The sequence below is a fragment of the Melanostigma gelatinosum genome (assembly GCF_949748355.1).
Source record: "Melanostigma gelatinosum genome assembly, chromosome: 14".
Taxonomy (NCBI): domain Eukaryota; kingdom Metazoa; phylum Chordata; class Actinopteri; order Perciformes; family Zoarcidae; genus Melanostigma; species Melanostigma gelatinosum.
Window position 1 is genome coordinate 22,538,879 of NC_136647.1, and position 27,930 is coordinate 22,566,808.

The window sequence follows — 27,930 nt, forward strand, 5'->3', positions numbered from 1 at the left end:
TACATAAAACATAAAGCATGCAAAGACGAATCAATGCAGCATAACTTTCACAATATCTTTTGTTGAATGCGTCCTAAAATTAAAGTTATTTAAAACCTGAAGTTAGCTCAATTAATTGTGAAGAAAGGACTTTTTAACAATAACTTTTCTACTTCTGCTATTCTGAACTACAGAATGTGAATGTCTGATACAAACATAAAAAGTGTATCACGTAAAAACAAATCTTAAAATGTAAAAAAATGTAAATGAATAATCCCAGAATAATCTGGAAAGGCAGAAAATGATTTGGAATGTGTTTGAAATTCTTTAAATAACATTTGTTGAATATGCAGAATATATACACTTGATCAGGAAAACAGTCTGTACAAAGTCCCTCTGCTCCGCTCTGTGGAGGAATAAAACATGCAACACACATGAAGATAAGAAACAAAGTGTGTAGAGAGAGCTGCAGCGCTGCATTCCTTCTTCCTAATGACTGATTCCTCAGCGTCTCACATCCTGTCTTTGTGTCTTTCTGGCACTTTTAAACACAGTGAAAACATCCAGAGGGAAGTCTCTCATTACGCTGTTCTCTTATGAGCAGAGAGGATACGGAGAGGAGGAGTTATCTGGATTGGCCTGAGGTAAATTGGGGAAACTATTACAGATGTCTACAAGCAGCGTGTCTTAAACATCACGGAGCTGGCTCCAACTATATTTCAAATCCAGATATGTATTTATTCTTGACTGGGAAATCAAGTCAGCCAGAGTCGTGTCTGTCCGTCTGGCTGGCCGTTGCTGTGAGGTGTTTCAGCCATGTTGTATCTTTCAGAGTCCCTCAGCGTCGAAGGGTCTGCCGTTCCTGCCAGGATACTGGGCTCTGCACCGAGCCTCCATCTCCTCCACCCAGGCCGAGCTCCAGTCCCACGCAGGAACCGGCTCCAGCTCGCCGAACAAGTCGCTCTCCGTGCAGAATGCCGGATAAGACGCGCTGAGGGGGGAGGCTGGCGGGGAGAAGTCTGAACACAGAAGAGGAGGGAACGACGTGTGACATGCATTTCAATATGGAGTGGAGGCATCGTATTGGAACAGAAACCTCTCTGCCTGTGGAGAAGGTGATAGTTTATTCTAAGGTGAAGGATTCAAGCTAAAGAGGCTCCGCACACTCAATGTGTCCCGCTCTGAAACAAGCACGTTCTGCACTGCACTGGTTTCATATGATTGCTCTTAACCCTCCAGGCAGGTCTGTACACAAGCACACGGCTCGTTCAATGTAAAGCTGAATATTTAGCTGTATTGTTCCCTTGCTGACAAAGCTCCTTGTGTTCAATAAGAATAGAAATAGACAGCAGTTTGTACACATCCCGATGTGGTGACACAGATTTAATTCTTGATTTGATGCATAAGATCAATCGGCTCATATTCATCGTGGTCTCTATGAATGCCGATCAGAAGAACCAAAATGACGGCAGACGCTCAAGACGATTTCTCTGCGTGCCGCTAATATGTCTTCACAGGTCTGGAGGTTCTACCTGGTGTCTGAAGAAGACAATACATTTGCAGGTTCTGTGGAAGAAAGCAACCGAAAAATGTCTCCAGCACGGATCTCATCAGACATTTGAAGGTGAGTCACGTCAAGGAGTATGAGACTCTAGAGAGTCCCAGCTGTGGATGACACAGACATCAAGCAGTGTCTCTACGCTGAGTAGTTCTGTTCATGTTCCACACGTGTTCCATCCCAGCTGACATTGGGTGAAGGTAGGGCTGGGCGATAAATCGATTTAATCGATTAATTCGAATGTGTGCTTTAAGGCGATGTGTTTTATTGAAAATCGAGAAAATCGCCCCCACCCCTCCCCCACGTGGGGTTCCCGTACTAGAGTGCGCGCGCATTGTTTACAAACGAGAACAATGGCGGCCAGCAGTGAACCTCTCGTTTTTAAGAGAGGGAAGAATGTGTCTTCGGTGGTCTGGAAATGGTTCGGGTTCGTGTCATCTGACACAGAACAAACAGAACCACGATGTAAGGTCTGTCTAAAAGCTGTTGCCACAAAATCAAGCAGCACAACAAATTTAATGCAGCACCTCAAACAGAGGCATGCCGCCGAGTGGGAGAAATGTTGCGCCCTGAGGCAGCAGGACGGGAGCACAAGCGCCGCCGCCGCCGCCGCGACCACCTCACAACAACAACCCAGCATTTTGGAGACATTCACCAGCTGTACTCCGCATGAGAAGAAGAGTGCCCGGTGGAAAGCCATCACGGATGCAGTCGCGATGTATATCGCAAAAGATATGGTGCCCATATACACCGTGGAAAAGCCGGGGTTTATTCACCTTCTCAAAGCTTTGGACCCCAGGTACGTGCTACCAAGCCGTAAACACTTTTCTGACGTTGCCTTGCCTCGGCTGTACAATAGTACACGCCAAAGGATCTCTGCGGAGCTGGAGGGGATGTCGTTCTACTCCGCAACAACTGACCTGTGGTCCAGCAGAGTGATGCAGCCTTATCTAAGTTTAACGGTGCATTACATCAATGACAACTGGACTCTGCGATTTAGGAAAAACATGCACTACTGTTTAATGTTTACTGTTTAATACTGTTGGTTATGTTGTGAATGCACTTGATTTTGTTTACATGCACTTATTTACTGTGCAAAATATGTTATGTTGATGTTAGATCAGATGTTGCACTTTTGAAAATGTGAACGTTAAAGGGTCACATACATTTTATTTCATGTTGTGTTTGTATCAGTGTATTCAGTTAAAGCTTACTGTAAAAAGTTACATTTGCACAGACAGTTGTTTACAATGGAAGGCTACTATTTAATGCCATTTAATGTTATGTTTAATTTAATTTTATATTTAAATGATTCAGGGAAACAAAAGAGTGACCAAATACTTTTTGTATACTACAGGCACCTTTCTACAATGTTCAGGTTTTGTTTGCACTTTATTTTTATCAACCTACGAGGAAAAATCATCACAAAATAAAATAAAAAATTGTTTTCAACAGCTTCTGTCATCTGCAAAATTTTTTGGGGGAAAAAATCGATTTAAAATCGTGAATCGGATTTTTTGTAAAAAAATCGGAGATTTTTTTTTTAGGCCATATCGCCCAGCCCTAGGTGAAGGCAATGGGCAACAGGGCCGACACACATAGACAGACAACCATTCACGCCTACGGGCAATTTTAGAGTCAACAATTAACCTAACCTAAGCCGGAGAACCCGGAGAGAACCCACGCTGGCAATGGGGAGAACATGCAAACTCCACACAGAAGGACGGAGCCGGGGATCAAACCTCTAGCTGCGTGGTGACAGTGCTAGCCACTACACCAGCAGCACCAGAGGTTCTGCTGAAGAGAGAGTTGACAATGTCGCACATGTTGCCTGCCAATGAATAAACAGTTGTTAGTTCATGATGCTTTCTCGTCTTTTAATTGTAATACTTAACATACAATGTTAAGAGTAGTTCAATGAATAAATGATGCTTTACTATGAATAGAAAGTGATGGTATCGGCCGATAGGTCTTCCAGTGATTGGTGATCGACCCCAATCTCCTGATCGGAGAACCCTCACACACAGTCTCCAGATCTGAAAGAGGAAAGATTGCTCCAGCTCTGGGTAGAGAGTTGCCATTAGGAGGTCGGTGTGACCTGATCTGAGTCATGAGCTCAACATCAGCCATTGTGAGACTGCATTATCACCTGCAGACAGCTGCACTCAGGAGCTTTTCACATCGCACGTCTGTATGTGTGAAGGACAGCGGAGGCACAGGACAGCCAAAAGGGAGAGTTTTGGGAAGTGGAGGTAAAAGCTGAACGCTGCCTGCAGATGGAGAGCAGAGTGAGTGATGGGGGGGGGACTCATCTGGAGGTTCAATTTGGTGAAAGGTCTTAAGTAATTGCCTGGTGACACCTTAGATCACATGTGTCAAACTCAAGGCCTGCGGGCCGAATCCGGCCCGCCACGGCATTTTATGTGACCCGCGAATCCGCCAGCAAAGAAAAAATAAAATATAATTATTATTGTTATTATTATTTTTTTTTTTGGAAAAATAAGTAAAAGTTAGACTTGAAAATAAAAGTATCCCCATGGTCGAAATGATGAGATAGAAAGTTGAAATGATGAGATAGCATGTTGTCTGTGTACCGACATTAAAACTATCACAACAGGTGGACAGGAGAGGCAACAGCCCGTAAAGAGGTTTTCCAACGATTGAAAAAGATCCACAAATAATCCCAAAATGTCCACGAAGAGAAAAATTGATGCAGAGGGAAGAAAATGTAATGAAAGATGTGAAAGTGAATACATGTTTGTGCTTCAAGGAGAACAACGGGTCTGTCTTCTGTGTTATGAGGCGTGTCGGTGATGAAGGATACAATTCACGTCGGCATTTTGACACCAAACACGGAGCTAAATTTAGCCTCCAAGAAAAACATCAAACTGTCCAAGAATTAAAAGGCAGACTGCAATCACAGCAGAATATATTTACACAGCTACAGCCCAGTGCATGCTGAAGGTATGTGAGCAGAGCTCCGACCAGATACAGACTTTTACAAATGTCAGTTTGTGAAGAAACACCATCGCAGACCGAGTTCATGAACTAGCAGCAATCTAACAACACAGCAGCTAAGAGACGAGCAGGTACTTGTGTTTCTAATGAACTGCTGATGAAAGCACAGACAACACGGATACATCATCTATCATGTTCATCAGACCTGACTCTCAGTGAGCAGCTCTTGGATGTAGCTGCATGCACAGGACGACGACAGGGAGGAACATTAGTGATGCAGAGAGGTGACACAAACAGCTTTGAACAAAGTTAATATTTGTCTTTGTGATTTTCTTTAATAGTTTGATCTTTGATAGAGTCATGTGGGTTTCTTAACCCTCAATTAAAATGATTTATGTTATAATAACAGAAATGTGTTTAAATATCATTTTTCATTTATAGAACTGCATGTACAATATGTTTACACTTGAATAAACAATAATCAAATGCAGAGAGTTATTTGACAATATGTTAGGAGAAGTTAGTTTTACAGTCTTACAGTTACAACCGGCCCTTTGAGGGGCCGTGATGCTGATGTGGCCCAGAGTGGAGATGAGTTTGACACCCCTGCCATGATGAAAACGCTCAAAACTAACCAACAGATTTCCTGTCTGCTCCTCCCTACTCTGCTGATGAGGCTCCATCTTGGTCCTCCACAGACAGAGGGGCCCATCTAGTGGCGGAATGCAGCAACACAACAGGCCAGGACCCTCTGCCACTAGCCACTCTCTTCTGATGTTTTCGTCATTGTTTTTGACACATTCAAATAACACTAAAGCTGCAACGGAGGCTTGTTTTCATGATTGAATCATCTGACCATTATTTTCTAGGTTAATCAATTAATCCCAGTTGCTCCAAGTCCGAGTCCATGTCTTTAAATGTCTCGTATTGTCCAAAACCCAAAGACATTCACTTTATTATGATGTAAAACAGAGAAAAAAATGGAAATATTTACAGTAAAGAGGCTGAAAAACAAGCATCTTCTGCACATGACGGTAGAAAAGCACAACCACGGTCTTAAAGGAGAAGTCTGGAGAGTAGCAAGCCTGACATACCTTCTTCCTCTGAGCCATAGAGCCCCATTAACAACACAATAAGCACACTGAAGCACTGGATGACATGTTCCTTCATCCCCATGAACACACACACTGTAGTTTGTTTTGACTCGAGCCAACACACACCGTCCTGTTTATCCAGACTGAAGAGAACCTGTTGAGGAAGTATTTGTAAAGAGCATCTTCCTCCTCTGCTTACCTGACAGAGAGGCTCCACTCGTGGTCTCCGCCGCCGCAGCCAGCAGGCGGGCGAAGTGTGCGCTGTCGTTGGTGTAGCAGCTGTCCACCGAGCTGACGAAGCTGGTGCGAGCGCTGGCCATGTTGCTGTCCGTGACGGAGCTCCAGGTGTTCCACAGCGAGCTGTCCCATTCGCTGTAGCAGGAGGAGGGCGTGCTCCGGAGGCGGGGGCGTCGCAAGCCTATCGGCGGGAACTCCGGCTCACCGGTGGCCGGGTCAGCGTACTGCTGACCGGAGCGGACTGGCCCACAGATGTAGCCCAGGGTGGGGGAGAGGTGCTGCTCATGCAAGGCACTGCTGACAGAGAGAGGCATGATCACATGAAGATATGCGCTATCAATTACACTGGCATGGAAAAGACCAATGGTTGCATTAATGTTGACATCTACACAATAACTGTTGTTTCTTCTCAGACACAAGAGAAGTGAGCTGGGATCAGAAGCAACTAGGACCAGCAGCTGTGCTGCATCTTTACCTGCATCGCTCAGGCTTCGGGCTGAGCTCCAGGTACTGGGCGGCTTCCTGTGCCGTCAGCGTGCCGCCCTGTTCTCCATCCACTGACGTGGAATAGGACGTAGCAGACAGGTGGCTGTAGGAGGGGCAGCCGTGGTCGGTGGCTCGCTGCTGCCCGCGGCAGCCTGACGCAGCACACACTGACTGCAGAGAGCCCATGTCCCCTGTGAGCTTCGTAGAACGACTGGAGCTGAGGGACAACCGAGAGATGGGCGTGTAAGACATGTCCTCTCAGTCAGACAGAGCCTCAGAGTTGTCTTTGTTCCACATCATGCAAAACACCTCTACATCTAAAAACGTTGACTGTAAGTAGTCGTACATCACTGACTGAGAGGCTGAGTCGGGACATTCCTGTAGGTAACACACTGAACTGTTGTTGAATAGCAGGGATCTCCTTCCTTCATTTGACAAGGAATACATCAATAATAGGAAACTGTACAGCTAGAGGTCAATACGCACATCAGCAACAACTCCAAACCAGACCACGGAGCAGATGGTGTGCTTGTATCCTGATACAGTCAGACTATGATGAGATGGAACATAACAACTCTACAATTCTGCACCTGACAGCTGAACTGCTGTCAATGGCGGGATCAATAATAACTTTAGGGTCAATCTGTTTCAAAATGATACATTTTAAATTCCAGTTTCTATATTTATAAAATCCATTTCCCGGTACTGCATTGGTTCATATGAAAAGTGAACTGCTCTTGGACAAAGCACGTTTTAAATTCTTCATAAAGATAAATGTATCAACAACAACCCCAGGTGTTACCAGTGACGACATCACTGCTGATATCTTAAACTCTTCAATGATTTGGACGTCCTGACACTCTTTTGTTTGGCGCTTTCTCGTTTCCTCAGCTGGTACTGAGACACAAACGGCTTTTACTCATCTGTCTCCACGAAATATAAAGAATCTTACGGAAACATCCTATGTTTTCTGTGTTCCTACAAACAACATCTTTATCGCTTTTTTTCCATCTTGGGTGTTTCCACTAAAGTGTGGCCATTTCTTGGACCTCTCAACAGGACAACAACATACTCAAAGGAAGGGGTCGATCTCCAGAAGGAGAGGATGTACAGCAGGAAGCCTCGTTTCGAATAACATTGACTCAACTGCACTGATAGATAGATAGGCATGGCTGTGTTTGACATAAGCCTCAACAAAGCATCGATGAATCTGATTTACCCTGAGTCCTGTCCCCTAACATCACACTACCTCTTCATGGTACCCTAGAAATGTAGTGGTGCCTATTTCCCACCCTCCACCACCCAGTCTGACCTGTGTGTGTGTGTGTGTGTGTGTGTGTGTGTGTGTGTGTGTGTGTGTGTGTGTGACTCTTACCCTTCATCTGAGGTGAGGCTGTGTGTGTCCGTGGCATCCTCCATGGGCATTGGTGGTGGGGGGGGCAGCATGTCCACCAGGTGTAATGATGCAGAGTAATGCAGCAGGCGAGGACAGCCAGTAACTTGATCACACTCTGGACAAAAACATAGGACAGGCAGAAATATTAATAAGAAACACTTACTAATTACCTGCAACCAATAACTATTATTTCAAATGTGTGTTACAGTACAATTTCTAGCTGATTTACTTATGGACAACAATGACAACGCATGGAGTGTCGTACCGTGCCGGCCTGATGGGCCGTGACTGAGTCTCTGTTTGTAGAGTCTGGATGGACGAGCCTGGCTCCTGGTCGGCACTATGGGGACGCTGTTCACTGCATGCAACTCTGTGGGGAAACAAATAAGTTAATCCAGAACGCATTACCCAACATTCTATGTCGACACATTGTCAAATATTCAAACCAAAGCATCAGCAATGTCTGACAGGTTAGCCAGAACTGCTCCCTATATACAGGGATGGGTCAAATGCAGAAGTCAAATTCCGTGTATGTGTATATGTATATGACAATAAAAATGGTTTCTTCTTTCTTCTTCATGGTATCTACATCACATTCTATCCACCACTCTTCACCTTGCTTGCTGTGGCTTTTTTCCCACGACTCCCTCAGCACGCCCATCTTGGGCTGTGGCCGTATGGCCTGTTTCCACGGCAGAGCCTCCCGGCTCCCGAGGGGCGGGGTCTTGGCGACAGGCTGAGGGAATATCTGGATGGTCTCGGCTCCTTGCTGATGGGGCGGACCGTGAGGCATCTTGGGGCGACACCCGGGACTGTTGAAGGTCTTGAGGCCGCTGCCCATCAGGTCCACGTAGAAAGTGCCGTAAACGCCACAGCTGTCGGTCACAATGGGGACGGACGAGTCCACGCGGCCAGAGTCCTTCCAGGGGGCCGGGAGGCCTGACGAAACACAGAGGAGTATATACTGACACTCCAGAGCATATTCATCAGGACTGATGAAATATCATCGGTAAACTGACATGGGGTCTTTCACAACTCTAGTTCAGCTCATTTGGAAACAAAAAGACACATTGTTGCCTTTTGGTTCTGGTCCGTTTCTTGTTCACATTGGCTTATTACTAACCAGCAAATACCGGTTATGAGTATAATATGAGTGGAGACAGCCACTGGACATCATGTATCATAAACAGTGATGAGCATAAGAAAAGGAGAGGATAGTCACCGTGTGGCCGCTATGATTCACATACTGTTAAATGAGTCACCGCTAAAGTTAGCTGAGGAGCACACAAGCTCTACACACTTCTGTTTCAACTGCACTGGAGCTACCATGGTTACCAAATGAACCACCGACGATAAAGCAGATGGATTTAATAATAATAATTAGGCTTTTGAATTCATGCAAAAATCAAAAACCATCACAACATTTCACTCCCCAAACACGAGGCATCCACCTGGCAGCCGACTGACAGCATCCTTTTATTTGACACCTTCCACATCAAACCAACCTCAGCAGTTAAACAGAGTTCAGCTGAACCAAACCAAACCAGTGAGATGTGAAAGCACCCTTCCAGGAGCCTCCAACTCCAGCTCAGACAAATAGACAAGCTCAGTGTGGCAATCGGTACTCACTGGTGCCCCTGAGTCCTGGATGTTTCTGACCGTGGGCCCAGAGGTCCTGATACTTCTGGTGGAAGGCAGGTCTCCAGCCTCCAGAGATCCAAGGGGAGTCTGGAGCCGCCATCCTGAAGAGGAGGCAGCACAGGGAAAGGATTCGAGAGGTTTCATCATGCTTTAGCATCGTCTCGAGTGAAACTACGTAGGAGTAGAGTCCTTCAATCTGAATAGATCACTGCTTCTACCGTACTTCACAAAGTCATGATCCTTTCATTAAACCACACTTTGGCGGTTTTGGACTTATTCACATGACTTCAGTGTGATCACATCATCACCAAGCTCTGACAATTCTGTGCACGTTACCTGTGTTTTATGATGAGATCTTCACCGGCTAGTCTGCGCAAACCTAAAAGACAAACATACAAAGTATTAAAGATTATACACAGCTGTGGAGAGAGTATTCATATCATTTACCTGCTCGAGCAAAAGGTTCTTACAGTATGAGAAGTGAAACTGTAGAGCTGGATGAGCCCTCCCTAACTTTATAGAAAGATACTGAGGAGCCGCCTATGTTCACAAAGTCACAAAGCAGAGGGGCAGCAGCACCGCAAACTGCCTGCTGGAATCGAAAGGAAAAGTACAACATGTACCTCTGAGATGTAGTACAGTAAAAAGTACAACATGTACCTCTGAGATGCAGTACAGTAAAAACTACAACATGTACCTCTGAGATGTAGTACAGTAAAAACTACAACATGTACCTCTGAGATGTAGTACAGTAAAAAGTACAACATGTACCTCTGAGATGTAGTACAGTAAAAAGTACAGCATGTACCTCTGAGATGTAGTACAGTAAAAACTACAACATGTACCTCTGAGATGCAGTACAGTAAAAACTACATCCCTCTGAGATGTAGTACAGTAAAAACTACATCCCTCTGAGATGTAGTACAGTAAAAACTACATCCCTCTGAGATGTAGTACAGTAAAAACTACATCCCTCTGAGATGTAGTACAGTAAAAACTACATCCCTCTGAGATGTAGTACAGTAAAAACTACATCCCTCTGAGATGTAGTACAGTAAAAAGTACAACCCTCTGAGATGTAGTACAGTAAAAAGTACAACCCTCTGAGATGTAGTACAGTAAAAAGTACAACCCTCTGAGATGTAGTACAGTAAAAACTACATCCCTCTGAGATGTAGTACAGTAAAAAGTACAACCCTCTGAGATGTAGTACAGTAAAAAGTACAACCCTCTGAGATGTAGTACAGTAAAAACTACATCCCTCTGAGATGTAGTACAGTAAAAAGTACATCCCTCTGAGATGTAGTACAGTAAAAACTACATCCCTCTGAGATGTAGTACAGTAAAAACTACATCCCTCTGAGATTTAGTACAGTAAAAACTACAACATGTACCTCTGAGATGTAGGACAGTAAAAACTACATCCCTCTGAGATGTAGTACAGTAAAAAGTACAACCCTCTGAGATGTAGTACAGTAAAAAGTACAACCCTCTGAGATGTAGTACAGTAAAAACTACATCCCTCTGAGATGTAGTACAGTAAAAAGTACATCCCTCTGAGATGTAGTACAGTAAAAACTACATCCCTCTGAGATGTAGTACAGTAAAAACTACATCCCTCTGAGATTTAGTACAGTAAAAACTACAACATGTACCTCTGAGATGTAGGACAGTAAAAACTACATCCCTCTGAGATGTGGAGGATTAAGAAGCATAAAATGGAAATACTCAAGTGACGTACAAATACCTCAAAGTTGTACAGTGCCTGAATAAATACATAGAACAGCCCTTTAGTCATCTTTGTTCATGATGAAATCACAGACTGAAAGTCCTGCAGGTGGAAGTGAGACTGTTTTGAGCTTTGTGCACCTTTAGCCCTGCCATGTCCTGGCATCAGGTGGCCTGTCCTGCTGTGGCGTCTGAAGAGGTAGACAGCCGACACCATCAGAACACACCACAGGAGGGCGCCGATGCTGCCGATCAACACCGGGTCCTGAAGCAGGGCCAGGACCTGGGACAGATCCCGTGTTTGGCCGTCTGACTCAGGGGGACCGCCAATTTGTGGGTCTAAGAGGCAAACAGATGACATCAGATATTATAACTGCTCCTCCGTGATGTGGTTTTGATTACACACAGAAATGAACAGCTAAGTTTTAGCGTGTGTCGCTTTGCTCACTGATGACAAATCCATGAGGGTCGCTCAGCATTCCCACTCCAGCCCCGTTGACGGCTGCAATGGTGATCCAATACCGTCTCCCTGGTTTGAGGGTGGAGATTTCGAGGTCGTGTTGGCCGCTGTCCACTGTCCAGTTTTGGTACTGCTGCTCCTCAGACTCCACACAAAACACCTGGAGAAACAGAGTGCATGAAGTGCTACAGCTGGTGCACAAAGGCAGCATCTTGGGATTATGTTTCCACTCTGTAGAGGCTGATGCTACATAGTGTCAGGAAGTGTTCTCCAGTGATTACCTGGTATCCCTGTATGATCCCGTTGTGGGTTTCATGAGGAGGAGGCCCCCAGCTCAAATGGATGGTGTTATTCTGCTCATGGCTCACTGTTATGGACACAGCCAGTGGAGAGGCACTGGGCACTGCATGAAGAGGAGGAGGAGTTCGCTGTTATCCTCTCAACATGGCTGTACAGTCCAGGAAACACAAATACTCCTAAATCGGATCATTTCTCACCTGTCTCTGGGACTCTGAGGTGCCGGGTGTTGCTCTCCCTCCCATACAGGCTGCTGCCATAGGGACGAACTTTGAACTCGTACTTGTAGCCCCTCTTCAAGGGGCCCACAGGAGCCTGGAAGCTGGGCAGAGCCACCTTCTTCGCTGCCCAGTCGGAGCTGGCGGGCAGCAGAGAGCGATAGAGCACCTCAAAGCCGTCGAGGTAGTGAGGCTGGGCTAGGAGGGACTGGAGCTGAGAGGAAGAGGAAACACCACATGGATCATACGCCTGAAATATTCACGCCGTCTCTGAAACGATCTGAATCAGATTGCCCTTACCTTCCATTGTACTCGCGATATGTTAGACCCAGGGGTCACGATGGTGACGTTTTCCAGAGCAACTCGCAAGGCTGACAGCTCTTTGTGGAGGTCTCTCTGTTTACTGCTGGTAGCCTCTGGAAACACAAGGGTTTTAAAAGGACAGGACAGGTTTGTAAACAACAAGAGAACTCACAAAAACTATTTAAAGCAGATGTGATGGTTGTAACTCGCTCTCCAGATGACAATGTTGGCAACGACTGCGTCACTGAGCAACATGTTGGTGTTGTGTCTCCTAAATATCAGACAGAACTGTCAACTCGTTTCCGTCCACTAAGACTCGATGGAGTTGGAGGATTCTAAGGTCTGGACTGAGGCAACCTCGGCTTCATTCTTGTAAGGCGATAATGAGTAATGCATTTTTTATTTTGAATGACTTGATTGCATAGGCTGCAAAATGAACTGTCTCCTGTTTATGACTTCAGAACAGGTGAGAATGTTGTTTTTGCCAGGACAATCAGGATAAAAGTTCCTGAACATTTCTTTATTTGTGGAAATAAGGTGGCAAAAGAAAAGGTATTGCCAAGACAAGTTTCAGTGATTGTTGTACTACTCATTAGGGCACAAGAGGCTGAAGTGCACCCCGACCCCATTCAACCTCACCTGGAAGAAAAGATGAACGCTGTTAGTCCTGTTTAGAACACGGGTAGTGCTGCACTTCAGCCTCTTGTGGCCCAAATGAGTATTAAACAACAAAACACATGAAAACACATGACAAACACGACCTGGCAAGGCTTTATTTTCACTTGTTTCCACAGATGAAAAAGAAAATGAAGGAACCTAAAAAGATGATCCTGGCACCAGAAAAATCAGAAACACAGGAGAGAAAATAAGTCATACTCATAATGGATCACTGTGATTTCATTTTAAAAAAGCTATAAAAGTCATTTATAGTTGGTTTGGACAAAGTTTGTACCTGGGTCTGGTGTAGATATATGGAACTGTTATAATGTGTAACACGAATGAAATGCTGTAAACGGACGGTGTGCGGCAGTTTTTCGCTTTTATGCAGGTAAGTAACGTTTTTCACACTTACTCAAACTAAATGAGTTTATAAGTTTATAAGGTTCCCTTCGAACAAACAATATGAATCAGATTACACGTGGCCTCTGGACGCAGCGCGCGGCCTCTGGACGCAGCGCGCGGCCTCTGGACGCAGCGCGCCGGCTCTGGACGCAGCGCGCGGCCTCTGGACGCAGCGCGCGGCCTCTGGACGCAGCGCGCGGCCTCTGGACGCAGCGCGCGGCCTCTGGACGCAGCGCGCCGGCTCTGGACGCAGCGCGCGGCCTCTGGACGCAGCGCGCGGCCTCTGGACGCAGCGCGCCGGCTCTGGACGCAGCGCGCCGGCTCTGGACGCAGCGCGCCGGCTCTGGACGCAGCGCGCGGTCTCTGGGCGCAGCGCGCTGTCTCTGGACAATGTTAATATCTGGTTGACAACATTAGCATGAATCCAGCCTCGTGAATGGCTCTTAACCTCTTATTAACCCCAAACAGCTGACATTTCATTTGCTGAACCACAACTTGCAGTGTTTTGTATGACGGTATTGTTGGAGCAGAACACCTGACATGGAATGAATAGTCAGCAGTAACTTGACAACTTGTTATTTGTGTATCTATGTTTTGCACAATATTCACTGCAGTAACTGGAGCAACAATGTGAACGTGTGAGTTTCTTAGTTCGTGATTTGTAGAACAGGATTTGTGCACCTGCAATGAAGAATTACAGAACTCCTAAAACATTCTACTCTGTGACTTCAAATCGACTGATACACACGTGCGACTACAAACTCCACTGTCTCTGGTGCTCCAATAACACCTTCATATTAGTGAACGTGTAAACAGACAGATGAGAGCCTCCTGTCCAACTTCTTCTTCCAGGATGGACCACAAACAGCATTAACAGGCCCTGAGTCGGCCGGCAGGCAACAAAACTGTGAACTGAGAAGCAGTCAGTGATTCTGCTCTTTCAGACATCACCTCACCTTCAACTAGGAGCTGTGCGCTGGCAGTGACCACACCTGCATCATTGACAGCAGTGCAGGTGTACTTCCCAGCATCCTGGGCTGTCACATAGTGGATCTGGAGAGTGTGGTCTGGGTTTACAAGATATCTAAACACACATAGAGCAGTTAGTTTCCCCATTTCCCCTGAATGCAAACATATATCACATCAAACAACATTCACTCAAGTTCCCTCTATGATTGGAGTGTGTATTTCTGAAGTACCTGCCGTTGGGCAGTGGCCCCTGCTCTCTGCTCCAGACCACAGCAGGCGGGGGGTCACCTTTAGCCTGGCAGTAGAACTGGGCAGACTCCCCCGTCTTCACGGACACATTTTCTGGCTTCAGCACCAACACCGGCTTGGCTGCAGTGGACGAGAAGAGAAACTTTCTACTGTACCGCACTGTGCTGTCGTGTGAACATGGAGCTGGGGTCCACGGTGATATTGTTAGAGCAGTACTAATAAGCAGCTATGGGAAGGTGGGCTCACCCAGCACAGAGAGCCGAGCCGCCCTGCTCTCCCTCACTCCCCCGGTGTTGCTGGCCACGCACACATAAGCACCAGAGTGGGTCTTCTCTGCAGGGGCGATGATGAGCCTCCCACTCAGCTCCTACAGTGCAGACACAGGAGCAGAGACACACACGTCTGACTAGGTACTGGTGTATGACCGTGACAATATTTAAACATTGTTACAGTTTCTATTCTGATTAAAATATCAAACAGTTATGTGGTGGATTTTAAAGAACCACATCAGTCCATAAAGTTCCATGTCCTGCATCTCTGACAGATTTAGATCCACTAAACTACGGACACGTTGTTGAAGTGAATAAGAGTTGATAATTAAGTGACAAATTGATAACCGTGCTCTTGACGTGTGCATTGTTTAGCTGCTGCTGCTGCCTTCACATTGCTCTTACAGACTCAGCTCAGACTAGTGCAGTGTAGAAATGTTACAAGGCTGGACGTCTTACTTCAAACGGTCTGTCTAATTCAGACACAATGTAAAACTGCCTTCACATGCATGCTAGGGCTGAGGGCTTACTGTGTAGTGGTGGTCAGTGTTGTTGATGGGCAAGCCATTCTTCTTCCAGATGACATTCGGTTCAGGGTGTCCCATTGGGGGGCCACAGCTTAACACAGCCACCTCCCCCTCTGCCACCTCCACATCACTGGGCTGCAAACTGAACTCCTCCTGCAACACTGCAACAACAGACCGGGGTCAGACCACACAAACATCACTTTGTGTTGATTTTGGCGCTCCCTGTGGACAAAGCGGTAGTGCCTCTGAGCACCAGCTTCCCTTTGAAAAATCTCTCATTTTAGTGCAGCAGGGTCTGACAGTCTCCTCGGTTCAGTCCTGGTTCTCCCGTGCCTCCCTTCCCTCCAGCGGGCCCAGCAATACAGCACGGGCCTTCAGAAGCTTGATGTCGGTGTTGGCTCTCAGACTGGAGGAGGAGAGAGCAGAAGCTCTGCTCCTGATCAGAGGAGGAGCCACTGCTGCCTGGAACTGAGCTCTCCACCTCCCGCTGGAGCTCCGACTGCTGAATCTGGGTCCGTCCACGGTGGACCGGTCTCTGCTGGAGGATCTGGGTCCGTCCACGGTGGACCGGTCTCTGCTGGAGGATCTGAGTCCGTCCACGGTGGACCGGTCTCTGCTGGAGGATCTGAGTCCGTCCACGGTGGACCGGTCTCTGCTGGAGGATCTGGGTCTGTCCACGGTGGGCCGGTCTCTGCTGGAGGATCTGGGTGTGTCCACGGTGGACCGGTCTCTGCTGGAGGATCTGGGTCTGTCCACGGTGGACCGGTCTCTGCTGGAGGATCTGGGTGTGTTCACGGTGGACCGGTCGCTGCTGGAGGATCTGGGTCTGTCCACGGTGGACCGGTCTCTGCTGGAGGATCTGGGTCTATCCACGGTGGACCGGTCTCTGCTGGAGGATCTGAGTCCGTCCACGGTGGACCGGTCTCTGCTGGAGGATCTGGGTCTGTCCACGGTGGGCCGGTCTCTGCTGGAGGATCTGGGTGTGTCCACGGTGGACCGGTCTCTGCTGGAGGATCTGGGTCTATCCACGGTGGACCGGTCTCTGCTGGAGGATCTGAGTCCGTCCACGGTGGACCGGTCTCTGCTGGAGGATCTGGGTCCGTCCACGGTGGACCGGTCTCTGCTGGAGGATCTGAGTCCGTCCACGGTGGACCGGTCTCTGCTGGAGGATCTGAGTCCGTCCACGGTGGACCGGTCTCTGCTGGAGGATCTGAGTCCGTCCACGGTGGACCGGTCTCTGCTGGAGGATCTGGGTGTGTTCACGGTGGACCGGTCTCTGCTGGAGGATCTGGGTCTGTCTACGGTGGACCGGTCTCTGCTGGAGGATCTGGGTGTGTCCACGGTGGACCGGCCTCTGCTGGAGGATCTGGGTCTGTCCACGGTGGACCGGTCTCTGCTGGAGGATCTGTGTGTGTTCACGGTGGACCGGTCTCTGCTGGAGGATCTGGGTCTGTCCACGGTGGACCGGTCTCTGCTGGAGGATCTGGGTCTGTCCACGGTGGACCGGTCTCTGCTGGAGGATCTGGGTGTGTTCACGGTGGACCGGTCTCTGCTGGAGGATCTGGGTCTGTCCACGGTGGACCGGTCTCTGCTGGAGGATCTGGGTCTGTCCACGGTGGACCGGTCTCTGCTGGAGGATCTGGGTGTGTCCACGGTGGACCGGCCTCTGCTGGAGGATCTGGGTCTGTCCACGGTGGACCGGTCTCTGCTGGAGGATCTGGGTGTGTTCACGGTGGACCGGTCTCTGCTGGAGGATCTGGGTCTGTCCACGGTGGACCGGTCTCTGCTGGAGGATCTGGGTCTGTCTACGGTGGACCGGTCTCTGCTGGAGGATCTGGGTCTGTCTACGGTGGACCGGTCTCTGCTGGAGGATCTGGGTCTGTCTACGGTGGACCGGTCTCTGCTGGAGGACCTGGGTCTGTCCACAGTGGACCGGTCTCTGCTGGAGGATCTGGGTCTGTCTACGGTGGACCGGTCTCTGCTGGAGGATCTGCGTGTGTCCACGGTGGACCGGTCTCTGCTGGAGGATCTGGGTCTGTCCACGGTGGACCGGTCTCTGCTGGAGGATCTGGGTCTGTCCACAGTGGACCGGTCTCTGCTGGAGGATCTGGGTCTGACCGGTCTCTGCTGGAGGATCAGGGTCTGTCCACGGTGGACCGGTCTCTGCTGGAGGATCTGGGTCTGTCCACGGTGGACCGGTCTCTGCTGGAGGATCTGGGTCTGTCCACGGTGGACCGGTCTCTGCTGGAGGGTCTGAGTCCGTCCACGGTGGACCGGCCTCTGCTGGAGGATCTGAGTCCGTCCACGGTGGACCGGTCTCTGCTGGAGGATCTGGGTCTATCCACGGTGGGCCGGTCTCTGCTGGAGGATCTGGGTCTGTCCACGGTGGGCCGGTCTCTGCTGGAGGATCTGGGTGTGTTCACGGTGGACCGGTCGCTGCTGGAGGATCTGGGTGTGTTCACGGTGGACCGGTCTCTGCTGGAGGATCTGAGTCCGTCCACGGTGGGCCGGTCTCTGCTGGAGGATCTGGGTGTGTTCACGGTGGACCGGTCGCTGCTGGAGGATCTGGGTGTGTTCACGGTGGACCGGTCTCTGCTGGAGGGTCTGAGTCCGTCCACGGTGGACCGGCCTCTGCTGGAGGATCTGAGTCCGTCCACGGTGGACCGGTCTCTGCTGGAGGATCTGGGTCTATCCATGGTGGACCGGTCTCTGCTGGAGGATCTGGGTGTGTTCACGGTGGACCGGTCTCTGCTGGAGGATCTGGGTGTGTTCACGGTGGACTGGTCTCTGCTGGAGGATCTGGGTGTGTTCACGGTGGACCGGTCTCTGCTGGAGGATCTGGGTCTGTCCACGGTGGACCGGTCTCTGCTGGAGGATCTGGGTGGGTTCACGGTGGACCGGTCTCTGCTGGAGGATCTGGGTCTGTCCACGGTGGACCGGTCTCTGCTGGAGGATCTGGGTGTGTTCACGGTGGACCGGTCTCTGCTGGAGGATCTGGGTGTGTTCACGGTGGACCGGTCTCTGCTGGAGGATCTGGGTCTGTCCACGGTGGACCGGTCTCTGCTGGAGGATCTGGGTGTGTTCACGGTGGACCGGTCTCTGCTGGAGGATCTGGGTCTGTCCACGGTGGACCGGTCTCTGCTGGAGGATCTGGGTGTGTTCACGGTGGACCGGTCTCTGCTGGAGGATCTGGGTGTGTTCACGGTGGACCGGTCTCTGCTTGAGGATCTGTGTGTGTTCACGGCGGACCGGTCTCTGCTGGAGGATCTGGGTCTGTCCACGGTGGACCGGTCTCTGCTGGAGGATCTGGGTCTGTCCACGGTGGACCGGTCTCTGCTGGAGGATCTGGGTGTGTTCACGGTGGACCGGTCTCTGCTGGAGGATCTGGGTGTGTCCACGGTGGACCGGTCTCTGCTGGAGGATCTGGGTGTGTTCACGGTGGACCGGTCTCTGCTGGAGGATCTGGGTGTGTTCACGGTGGACCGGTCGCTGCTGGAGGATCTGGGTCTGTCCACGGTGGACCGGTCTCTGCTGGAGGATCTGGGTCTATCCACGGTGGACCGGTCTCTGCTGGAGGATCTGAGTCCGTCCACGGTGGACCGGTCTCTGCTGGAGGATCTGGGTCTGTCCACGGTGGGCCGGTCTCTGCTGGAGGATCTGGGTGTGTCCACGGTGGACCGGTCTCTGCTGGAGGATCTGGGTCTATCCACGGTGGACCGGTCTCTGCTGGAGGATCTGAGTCCGTCCACGGTGGACCGGTCTCTGCTGGAGGATCTGGGTCCGTCCACGGTGGACCGGTCTCTGCTGGAGGATCTGAGTCCGTCCACGGTGGACCGGTCTCTGCTGGAGGATCTGAGTCCGTCCACGGTGGACCGGTCTCTGCTGGAGGATCTGGGTGTGTTCACGGTGGACCGGTCTCTGCTGGAGGATCTGGGTGTGTTCACGGTGGACCGGTCTCTGCTGGAGGATCTGGGTCTGTCTACGGTGGACCGGTCTCTGCTGGAGGATCTGGGTGTGTCCACGGTGGACCGGCCTCTGCTGGAGGATCTGGGTCTGTCCACGGTGGACCGGTCTCTGCTGGAGGATCTGTGTGTGTTCACGGTGGACCGGTCTCTGCTGGAGGATCTGGGTCTGTCCACGGTGGACCGGTCTCTGCTGGAGGATCTGGGTCTGTCCACGGTGGACCGGTCTCTGCTGGAGGATCTGGGTGTGTTCACGGTGGACCGGTCTCTGCTGGAGGATCTGGGTCTGTCCACGGTGGACCGGTCTCTGCTGGAGGATCTGGGTCTGTCCACGGTGGACCGGTCTCTGCTGGAGGATCTGGGTGTGTCCACGGTGGACCGGCCTCTGCTGGAGGATCTGGGTCTGTCCACGGTGGACCGGTCTCTGCTGGAGGATCTGGGTGTGTTCACGGTGGACCGGTCTCTGCTGGAGGATCTGGGTCTGTCCACGGTGGACCGGTCTCTGCTGGAGGATCTGGGTCTGTCTACGGTGGACCGGTCTCTGCTGGAGGATCTGGGTCTGTCTACGGTGGACCGGTCTCTGCTGGAGGATCTGGGTCTGTCTACGGTGGACCGGTCTCTGCTGGAGGACCTGGGTCTGTCCACAGTGGACCGGTCTCTGCTGGAGGATCTGGGTCTGTCTACGGTGGACCGGTCTCTGCTGGAGGATCTGGGTGTGTCCACGGTGGACCGGTCTCTGCTGGAGGATCTGGGTCTGTCCACAGTGGACCGGTCTCTGCTGGAGGATCTGGGTCTGACCGGTCTCTGCTGGAGGATCAGGGTCTGTCCACGGTGGACCGGTCTCTGCTGGAGGATCTGGGTCTGTCCACGGTGGACCGGTCTCTGCTGGAGGATCTGGGTCTGTCCACGGTGGACCGGTCTCTGCTGGAGGATCTGGGTCTGTCCACGGTGGACCGGTCTCTGCTGGAGGGTCTGAGTCCGTCCACGGTGGACCGGCCTCTGCTGGAGGATCTGAGTCCGTCCACGGTGGACCGGTCTCTGCTGGAGGATCTGGGTCTATCCACGGTGGGCCGGTCTCTGCTGGAGGATCTGGGTCTGTCCACGGTGGGCCGGTCTCTGCTGGAGGATCTGGGTGTGTTCACGGTGGACCGGTCGCTGCTGGAGGATCTGGGTCTGTCCACGGTGGACCGGTCTCTGCTGGAGGATCTGGGTCTATCCATGGTGGACCGGTCTCTGCTGGAGGATCTGGGTGTGTTCACGGTGGACCGGTCTCTGCTGGAGGATCTGGGTGTGTTCACGGTGGACCGGTCTCTGCTGGAGGATCTGGGTGTGTTCACGGTGGACCGGTCTCTGCTGGAGGATCTGGGTCTGTCCACGGTGGACCGGTCTCTGCTGGAGGATCTGGGTGGGTTCACGGTGGACCGGTCTCTGCTGGAGGATCTGGGTCTGTCCACGGTGGACCGGTCTCTGCTGGAGGATCTGGGTGTGTTCACGGTGGACCGGTCTCTGCTGGAGGATCTGGGTGTGTTCACGGTGGACCGGTCTCTGCTGGAGGATCTGGGTCTGTCCACGGTGGACCGGTCTCTGCTGGAGGATCTGGGTGTGTTCACGGTGGACCGGTCTCTGCTGGAGGATCTGGGTCTGTCCACGGTGGACCGGTCTCTGCTGGAGGATCTGGGTGTGTTCACGGTGGACCGGTCTCTGCTGGAGGATCTGGGTGTGTTCACGGTGGACCGGTCTCTGCTTGAGGATCTGTGTGTGTTCACGGCGGACCGGTCTCTGCTGGAGGATCTGGGTCTGTCCACGGTGGACCGGTCTCTGCTGGAGGATCTGGGTCTGTCCACGGTGGACCGGTCTCTGCTGGAGGATCTGGGTGTGTTCACGGTGGGCCGGTCTCTGCTGGAGGATCTGGGTGTGTCCACGGTGGACCGGTCTCTGCTGGAGGATCTGGGTGTGTTCACGGTGGACCGGTCTCTGCTGGAGGATCTGGGTGTGTCCACGGTGGACCGGCCTCTGCTGGAGGATCTGGGTCTGTCCACGGTGGACCGGTCTCTGCTGGAGGATCTGGGTCTGTCCACGGTGGACCGGTCTCTGCTGGAGGATCTGGGTCTGTCTACGGTGGACCGGTCTCTGCTGGAGGACCTGGGTCTGTCCACAGTGGACCGGTCTCTGCTGGAGGATCTGGGTCTGACCGGTCTCTGCTGGAGGATCTGGGTCTGTCCACAGTGAACCGGTCTCTGCTGGAGGATCTGGGTCTGTCCACAGTGGACCGGTCTCTGCTGGAGGATCTGGGTCTGTCTACGGTGGACCGGTCTCTGCTGGAGGACCTGGGTCTGTCCACAGTGGACCGGTCTCTGCTGGAGGATCTGGGTCTGACCGGTCTCTGCTGGAGGATCTGGGTCTGTCCACGGTGGACCGGTCTCTGCTGGTCTGATTGTCTTTTGAGGGCAATCAGACCCGAGGGCAGGCATAACCTTCTCTCCGATGGTCTTGTTTCCTCATGGAGGTCATGTAGGGTCCTCAGTATTAAACTGAGACAGTTACATCAAGGTTTCAGTAACTTTAGAGGGTCTTCTCCCATCAACAGCCATGGACACTGTACTCTGAACTGTCAGGGGAATTTTTTGCAAACATCTCAAATTAGGTGTCTAACCATCAGCTGGGCGCACAGGAAACAAACATGAAGACTAACAATGTCCCATAAACACATATTCATCTCCAGAGCCTTCAGTCGTGAGTTTGTCTCACGGATGTCAGAAACATGCACGTGTCCTGGAGATCCCAGCCCTCTAACAGCTCGAACACATACTTAACACTCTAATCACCTTGATACTTCACACTCTAAACATGAATTCCAACTGAGGACATGTTTCAGAAGATGAGGCTTTCAGAAAGCTCATCTTTAAACATGATGTTCTCATGCTGCGTGTCTGGGACTGATGTTGACTGCTCCTCCCAAAACCCACATCTGTCTTCATGTTATGGGTGAATCTGAACAGTTTGTTGATCAGGGGGTGAGACCTCTCTGTAGTCTAACTGACCCCAAACAATAACTTCTCTATGTAGGACAACATATAAAAAAAGAAGCTTTGTTCATGTGCAGACCATGTAGCATGAAACATAAAATATGTGCGTTTTTGGTGTGATAAATATCCGTAATGGTCCTTTATATCTTCGGCACCTTCACCTGCAAGCTGTTTGTGACAAAAGGAAGAGTTACCAAGTCAATACTTTTCTACATATTGGGTTTAGTAAAGTTTATATATATAATGGCTGACTTTGTTATGATTATTGTTTTACCCATAATGCAGCAGTGTTTGTGAGAAGCCAAACAATGTGAAGCCAATGTCATCAAAACACAAGGGTCACGTTAATAAACTTCGGCCTGTTTTTATTTGGTGAATTATTGTCAATAAACTAGAATATGGCTGCAGCATATTCCAATAATGTGCACATCATAGTGTAAACTAGATGTCAATAAATGTAATGAAATGATTACCTCTTAGCAATATTTGTACATGTCTGCCTGCTGTTTATGACATAAATATTAGACTGAGTTACATATTACAATCACTATGTTTAGAGCAGTGTTCAGGGATCATGTCTCTCTACCACTCATCTGCATGCATCCTGAATGAGGACTGTAACACACCATCACCAAACTAAAGCACAACTTTGTACTTGTGTAGTGTGCAGTGTGCATGCAGCAGGCTCAAGTGGCATCACTGTGATGGAGTGGCTTTACTCATTACTAAAGGCAGGCAGTTAAACAGCCGTTAGAGCCGGTTTACACTCAGGCAAGTGAAAGCATCGGAGGGACGAGCTTTCCTTTCTCCTACAAAAGAAGAAGAAAATGGGTAGAAACAGCCAACACTACATCCACATGTGGAAAAGTCCTTTCGAGATAGAATTAAAGAAACTAGGACCACTAGGATCCAGAGGAGTAAACAGTGACGGCCTCAGGTCAGTCAGCTGCCCAGCACACATTCATATTGCAGCACAGCTCCCTTTCTGCCTCCGCCACCACATACATCTTCATCAGCCCTCCTCGCGTGTGGGCGTGGGTGTTTGTGTGTTTGTGTGTGTGTGGGGGTGTGTGTGTGGGTGTGTGTGTGTGGGGGTATGTGTGTTTGTGTGCGTGTGTGTGTGTGGGTGGGGGTGTGTGTGTTTGTGTGTGCGTGTGGGCGTGTGTGTGTGTTTCTGTGTGGGTGTGGTTGTGTGCGTGTGCGTGTGGGTGTGGGTGTTTGTGGGTGTGGGTGTTTGTGTGTGTGTGTGGGTGTGTGTGTGTGTGTGGGGGTGTGTGTGTTTGTGTGCGTGTGTGGGTGTGTGTGTGTGTTTGTGTGCGTGTGTTTGTGTGTGTGTGTGGGTGGGGGTGTGTGTGTTTGTGTTTGCGTGTGGGCGTGGGTGTGTTTGTGTGCGCGTGGGTGTGTGTGTGTTTGTGTGGGTGTGTTTGTGTGTGTTTGTGTGCGTGTGTTTGTGGGTGGGGGTGTGTGTGTGTGTGTGCGTGGGTGTGTTTGTGTGCGTGTGGGTGTGTGTGTGTGTGTGTGGGTGTGGGTGTGTTTGTGTGTGCGTGGGTGTGGGTGTGTGTGGGTGTGTTTGTGTGTGCGTGGGTGTGGGTGTGTGTGGGTGTGTTTGTGGGTGTGTGTGTGTGTGTGTGTGTGTGTGTGTGTGTGTGTGTGTGTGTTGGCCAGGCCTGCATCTCCCATCCGTCTCCTCTCACAGGAATTAGGGATTCAACTTTCCTGTGTGTTGAGTTATTTGTTGTTTATGAGAGCAAGAACAAGGGAAGAGACACATGGTTACAGAAGGTACCCTCCTGCTTGTATTGCAAACGGGCTACGTCTCCAACAGTGATAATATCATTCCACAATATGAGGTCAGAAGACGTTTTGGATGAGGATACTTGTTACAGAGCTTTGGCTGACTCAGATATTCAGCCGTATTATATTTCAGACAGAATATACGGCCACAGAGATGCAGCGGAGCGGCTGAGGCTGCATGACCTGTGGAAGAGGACACGGCTGGCGGGGACCACCGGGTGTCAGAAGCTCGTGTGCAGTGCATCCTGGTACATGTAGGCACTGCTCTAGAAGCAGGAGAACTCAGCTTTCTGGGTCAATACAGCAGCACTGAGGAATCGAATGCATCAATCGACTACATATATAATGAAGACTGACTGGACGTCCACATGAAGGTGGTGAGTTTGCCCTTCAACTTCAGGTGAATGAGCAGTATAGCATGTGATGCTGTCGTCCACCTGTTGGTGAGTTTAGAATGAGACGGTTTCCTCAACTATCTGGTGTGCAGCCAGAAACAATGTTGTTTTATAGTCATGTTAATGATGAAGGTACATCTTCTCTCGCTGTGGATTGTAAAAAGGATTAGATCACTGATGTCAGTGTACGACTTCATGCAGATGGTGCATTGTTTGAAGCTGAGCATGAAAACGATTGGCTCCATGTTGTGGCTAAAGGTGGACACGAGCTCCTCAGAGACAAAACACAAATAGTTACGGAGCATTCGGTTGCTAACTAGTTCAATCACACATACTTGAACAGTCCAACAATGAGAGGACCCAGAGGTCTGCGGCGGTCAGGTAGGGGCCGCGGTCTCACCTGCGATGTACAGCGATGCGTTGCGGCTGGTGGCCGTGCCTGCACTGCTCCTGGCCACGCAGGTGTAGACGCCCTCGTGCGCCTGACCTCTCCTGCCCCCTCCCACGCTCAGGAAGAAGATGCTCCCCTCCGATAAGACGATGGGCTGCAGCTGTCCGTCTCCCCCCGTCTCCAGAGGCCGTCCGTTCCTCAGCCACTCGATGGTTGGCGTGGGGCTGCCGTCCGCCCGGCAGGAGAGCGTGGCGGGATTCCCCACTTTCACCACCACGTCAGCTGGGTGGTGGACGATGCGGGGCGGCGACTCCTGTCCATGAACTCTGGAACCTGAGGACCACACAGAGATTTTGTAGAGACTGTTAACAGCATCCACGGTATGTTCAGCAGCAGAGCAGAGACAAGCTGCTTTAGCATAAGGTCATTTAGCATAAGGCTGGGCGATATGGCAGTTTATATCAAGAGAACGATATACAGCATGTTAATACAGCCGCTTTTCTGTCTGTATGGAATAAACACATGCTAAAGATGTTTCTGTGTTCTCCTGTGTGAGTTAAATACTTAACAAAAAGTACTGAGTATCTCAATGAATTAACAACTTTAGTGCAAAATGAACAGAACAGTTTCAAGTGAAATTATGAAGTAAAAATGTAAATATATTTCCAGCTATACAGTGACTACGTTTACATGCATGCACACAAATACAGAGTACTAACATTGAGACAATAGAGTGATGTAACTACACGAGGCTTTTCTAGGATATATCACGATACGAGTCCATTGAAAGAAGATATATGAGCATGTTGAATTATCGCCCAATAATTAGAAGAGCAGAGAAAGCAGCAGAAATACAGCAAGCTGGCCTTAAAGAAAGGACAGCATGATTGTTCCACCATGACAGAAATAAGTGGAGCTGGGATCCAACTTCCTCTCTCCTGATAGCACATTCATTTACATAAAAACACAAACAGGTCACTGCTATGAACTGGTTGTGATCATGTCTGTGTTGTGGATGCTACGGCTTGCTGCGGTGCTAGAACTCAGTGAACGACTGGCAGACTTTTACGATGATACCTTCAGCTTGGTGTCATTTCCCCTCAGTCTCTCTAACTGCTCGGCGAAACACTCGCAGGACAGGTGAAGATTTCAAGATTAGTAATCTGTTCACGCCAAATTGTTATGCAACTTCAAAATAGTAACATCAGGCGACTTTGAAGGTGACGGGAGTGAAAAGGAGTCATCCTCAACACCTGTTGTCTCCTGGGTTCAGGATGATGAAGACAGTTTGAGAACATTCAAATATCAAACAGGATAACGGCTCTAAAGGAGGATTTCTCTTCCTCTGGCAACCATCGTGTTTCTGCCAATGATGTTCAGACTTTTAGGCTTTCTATAACTTCAAAAGGATTGTAAAATAGAGCCTCAATGCCGTGAATATGATACGGACCCCCATAGGTGTGGGCTAAGCCATCACATGTGTCATTACCGCCACTGATACAAATTCACAAAACACACTGTGTCAATTGGAGCTCCTTATTTTGTTCCTGTATAGAAAGAGCCACACCTGAAGCACTATGCACCCCCACATCTGAGTTCATCTAAACTCTCTACAACTCCCACAACAAACACATGTTAGCCATCGCTACCAGCAAACAATGTCTATTTGCAGCAGTGGAATGCCATTGTTTGAACTTCCCGTGGAGTTGGATGACCACAGTGAAGGGAAACGGGGAGACTGCGATCAGCTTCCTGACAGGAGAGGAAGCTGGAGGGTCTCGGGAACATCGACCCTGAACAAAAGCAAACTGGAACTCCCCCATCAACAGCATATCCGCAACAGAACTAAATACGCTCCATAAGTGGAATTTCACCATTGACAAAGTAAAAGAACAATCTTAAAAAACAAGTTGCAGTAACTTCATGCTAAAACAGCCACTGAGGCTGGAAGTATCTGAGTTGAACCCTCACTGCTGGAAACCCCTTCAGATGACAGCCAACAGCAGCCTGTTTAAGCCCACTGTCCCCGAGTAAAGAGGGGCAAAGAAGATGCAGCCAAAACACCCGTTACAATAAAGAGCTTACTGTAGTGCAGTCCTCAAAGTTATGTTTCATATGAATATATCAACTTGGACTTGTGATGAACATTTGTTTCACTATTTTCTGACATTTTACAGCAAACGATGAATCAATCAATTGAGGAAATGATCTCAGATGAGTCAATAAGAGAGAAATGATTGGTCGGAGATGACGTAACACATGACTTTACCTGGAGGGTTAGCAGAGAGGGCTTCTGATGTTGGCTCATTGGCAAGTTGGACTATCTCTCATTATTTGGCAAATGAAACTTTAACGGTGTAATTTATCTTATTGTGTGTTTGCAATGGGAGTGAAAGCTGCTGTCACTGGTTTAGTTCTCCTTGGATAATGTACAGGAGTGTATGAACCATATATGTACCGGCTACTATTCAAAGAGGAGAAGGAGGTTTAGCATCACCAGTACAGATGGCGTTGTGGTGCTGAAGACACAGCAGCTATACATAGGATAAATAGGGCTTTAGAGCCTAATTCTATTATTTAAGGTAAGTATACCATCAGCACCATTTGAAGACACTTCACGGAAGTAGAATCAAGAAGAAGCCTAATGTCTACTGGGTAGATGTCTTTAACTCAGGGATGTTAAACGAGCACATGAAGCGTGCCAGTGAGGGACTGAGTCCAGCTTTGTATCTGTCGCACCTGTCTGCTCATGTCGTGCTGTAAGTTAACACATGAATGATTCCAAATGTCAAACGTGGGCTTCTTACCTGACAGGAGAAGACTGAACATTGATGCCAACACGATGCTGAAAAAACCGCTGCTCATCACTGACAGTGAAGGTAACACTCAGAGATACTTCAGGAACCCGCTGGTAAATAGCGTTTTATGACG

General features: G+C 49.7%; 1 protein-coding gene across 2 annotated transcripts; it reads right to left on the reverse strand.

Moving 5' to 3' along the window:
• Positions 1–522: 522 nt before the first annotated feature.
• On the reverse strand, positions 523–27,930 carry robo4 (roundabout, axon guidance receptor, homolog 4). 2 transcript variants are annotated; one of them, XM_079284231.1, is made up of 19 exons: positions 27,807–27,930; positions 25,009–25,332; positions 15,435–15,592; positions 14,882–15,002; positions 14,617–14,755; positions 14,374–14,501; positions 12,353–12,468; positions 12,035–12,266; positions 11,819–11,940; positions 11,526–11,697; positions 11,219–11,416; positions 9,686–9,728; positions 9,338–9,450; positions 8,324–8,647; positions 7,974–8,078; positions 7,688–7,823; positions 6,302–6,529; positions 5,789–6,120; positions 523–998 (listed from the first exon to the last, which is right to left on the reverse strand). In XM_079284231.1, exons 1-19 carry the CDS (start codon positions 27,862–27,864, stop codon positions 808–810), a joined length of 3,240 nt encoding a protein of 1,079 aa, XP_079140357.1. In that variant the 5' UTR covers positions 27,865–27,930; the 3' UTR covers positions 523–807. The 2 variants fall into 2 exon arrangements, with proteins under 2 accessions (XP_079140357.1, XP_079140356.1); XM_079284230.1 differs by having other exon boundaries at positions 5,789–6,123.

What these genes read in the sequence shown, in the direction of transcription:
- robo4 (XM_079284230.1), bottom strand. Translation starts at nt 27,864, where the DNA reads ATGAGCAGCGGTTTTTTCAGCATCGTGTTGGCATCAATGTTCAGTCTT. An exon ending in GGATCATACAGGGATACCAG is followed by an intron (nt 11,698 to 11,818) that starts GTAATCACTGGA and finishes CTGTTTCTCCAG; the next exon opens with GTGTTTTGTGTGGAGTCTGA. An exon ending in TCCAGGACTCAGGGGCACCA is followed by an intron (nt 8,648 to 9,337) that starts GTGAGTACCGAT and finishes GTGTTTCGTCAG; the next exon opens with GCCTCCCGGCCCCCTGGAAG.